Raw genomic sequence first — 1,348 nt, 5'->3', positions numbered from 1 at the left:
ATAACGAACCTAAATTGCATCTTGCTTAATTTTTCTCAGATAGTGAATAAACATAGTATTTTATTTTATTAAGTATAATATACTGATTTCCACAGTCTATTATAGATTATTTTGATACGCACCAACTTTTAATAATATTTTATATATATACTAAATTACATTTTGGTGGTTTAAATAAAATTATTGTGCATTTTGATTGGCCGATATATCCAACTCGGCACTATAGTAGCAGGAGAAAATATTTTAAAACCATTTGGGGTCCCCTCCTCAAATCAACGGAACGGAGTTAAAGACGTCTCACAAATGGGGCTAATGTTTTCACCAAATGAGATAAATTAAAATAAAAGATGATCAATGCACTCATTTTTACATCCATTCTTGAAAATTATCTCCCTCCTCCCCAATCAGTCTCCCTTCAAATCCTAGTGTTAAACTTCGTGTTGTAACTCTCCCACATGCCATCAAGCATGGTTGGGGTAGCATATGGAGGCGTTGGTGCAGAGGCCACACGACGGCCGTGCTCTGACCTGCTGTTCTCTGCAAATTTAACACTCCCCTGATGCATACCCTGCTGCTTCTCATCTTCAGTCCATTTAGAAACGTAGTAATTTTTTTCACTACCTTTAACAACGTCTCTTGAAGGTGGTAGAAACATGCTACCCCATTGAGGATAGTGAACCAATGTCACAGGCATGGTGCATGCTACAATCATAATTCCCATGTATGTTAAGCCCATTGCTGTCGATATCTGTGAGCTTGTAAAGAACAGAAGCTGTGTCAATCCAGAACCAAAGTTCTCTCCCGCACCAGTCATGCCGGATATAATACCTAATGATCGACGTGAAATGAAAGGAATGTGATAGAATATATTTTTTTTTATATTCTATATGATTTTATTCCCATATTTAATTATATTTTGCACTGATTTGGATATTTATTTAATAGATTTTATTGTTTTATTGTAGGAAATAAAGAATTCCAATTTGAGAAGGATTTGAAGATAAATTAGCTATTTTGGAGCTAAATTCTATTAAAATTCGAATTTATTGGGTTCTACCTAATTTCTACACTGTTTGGCCCATATCTTGAGTTCCGGATGTCGGATTTGGACGATCTTACAGCCCACGCGAAGCCCTTGAAATTCTCTTTAATTCAGAAGTGGTCCAAGATGCAAAGTCCAACCGGAAAAGCCCGAAAACTGGACAGAACAGAAAGCTGCGAATTTTTGAGACTAAATCCTACTTGGTTTTGGAGTTTTATTTATATATTAGTTTTAAATATCAAAAGACATAGATTATTAGAGAGAGGATTAGTTTTGATTATTGTATACTATTAGAATAGAATTAGG

The 1,348-nt window shown here is 35.0% G+C and overlaps 1 protein-coding gene across 1 annotated transcript; it reads right to left on the bottom strand.

Moving 5' to 3' along the window:
- Positions 1–415: 415 nt before the first annotated feature.
- LOC108207496 (high-affinity nitrate transporter 2.1) lies at positions 416–814 on the bottom strand. Its single transcript, XM_017377937.2, has one exon. It carries the CDS (start codon positions 812–814, stop codon positions 416–418), a length of 399 nt encoding a protein of 132 aa, XP_017233426.2.
- Between the last annotated feature and the right edge of the window lie 534 nt (positions 815–1,348).

This window comes from Daucus carota, chromosome 2, assembly GCF_001625215.2.
Source record: "Daucus carota subsp. sativus chromosome 2, DH1 v3.0, whole genome shotgun sequence".
NCBI classification, from domain to species: domain Eukaryota; kingdom Viridiplantae; phylum Streptophyta; class Magnoliopsida; order Apiales; family Apiaceae; genus Daucus; species Daucus carota.
The sequence above is the reverse complement of the archived record's forward strand: the minus strand, read 5'-3'. Positions and strand labels throughout refer to the sequence as shown.

Excerpts from the sequence above, each read along its gene's own strand:
- LOC108207496 (XM_017377937.2), bottom strand. The coding sequence starts at position 814 with ATGACTGGTGCGGGAGAGAACTTTGGTTCTGGATTGACACAGCTTCTG.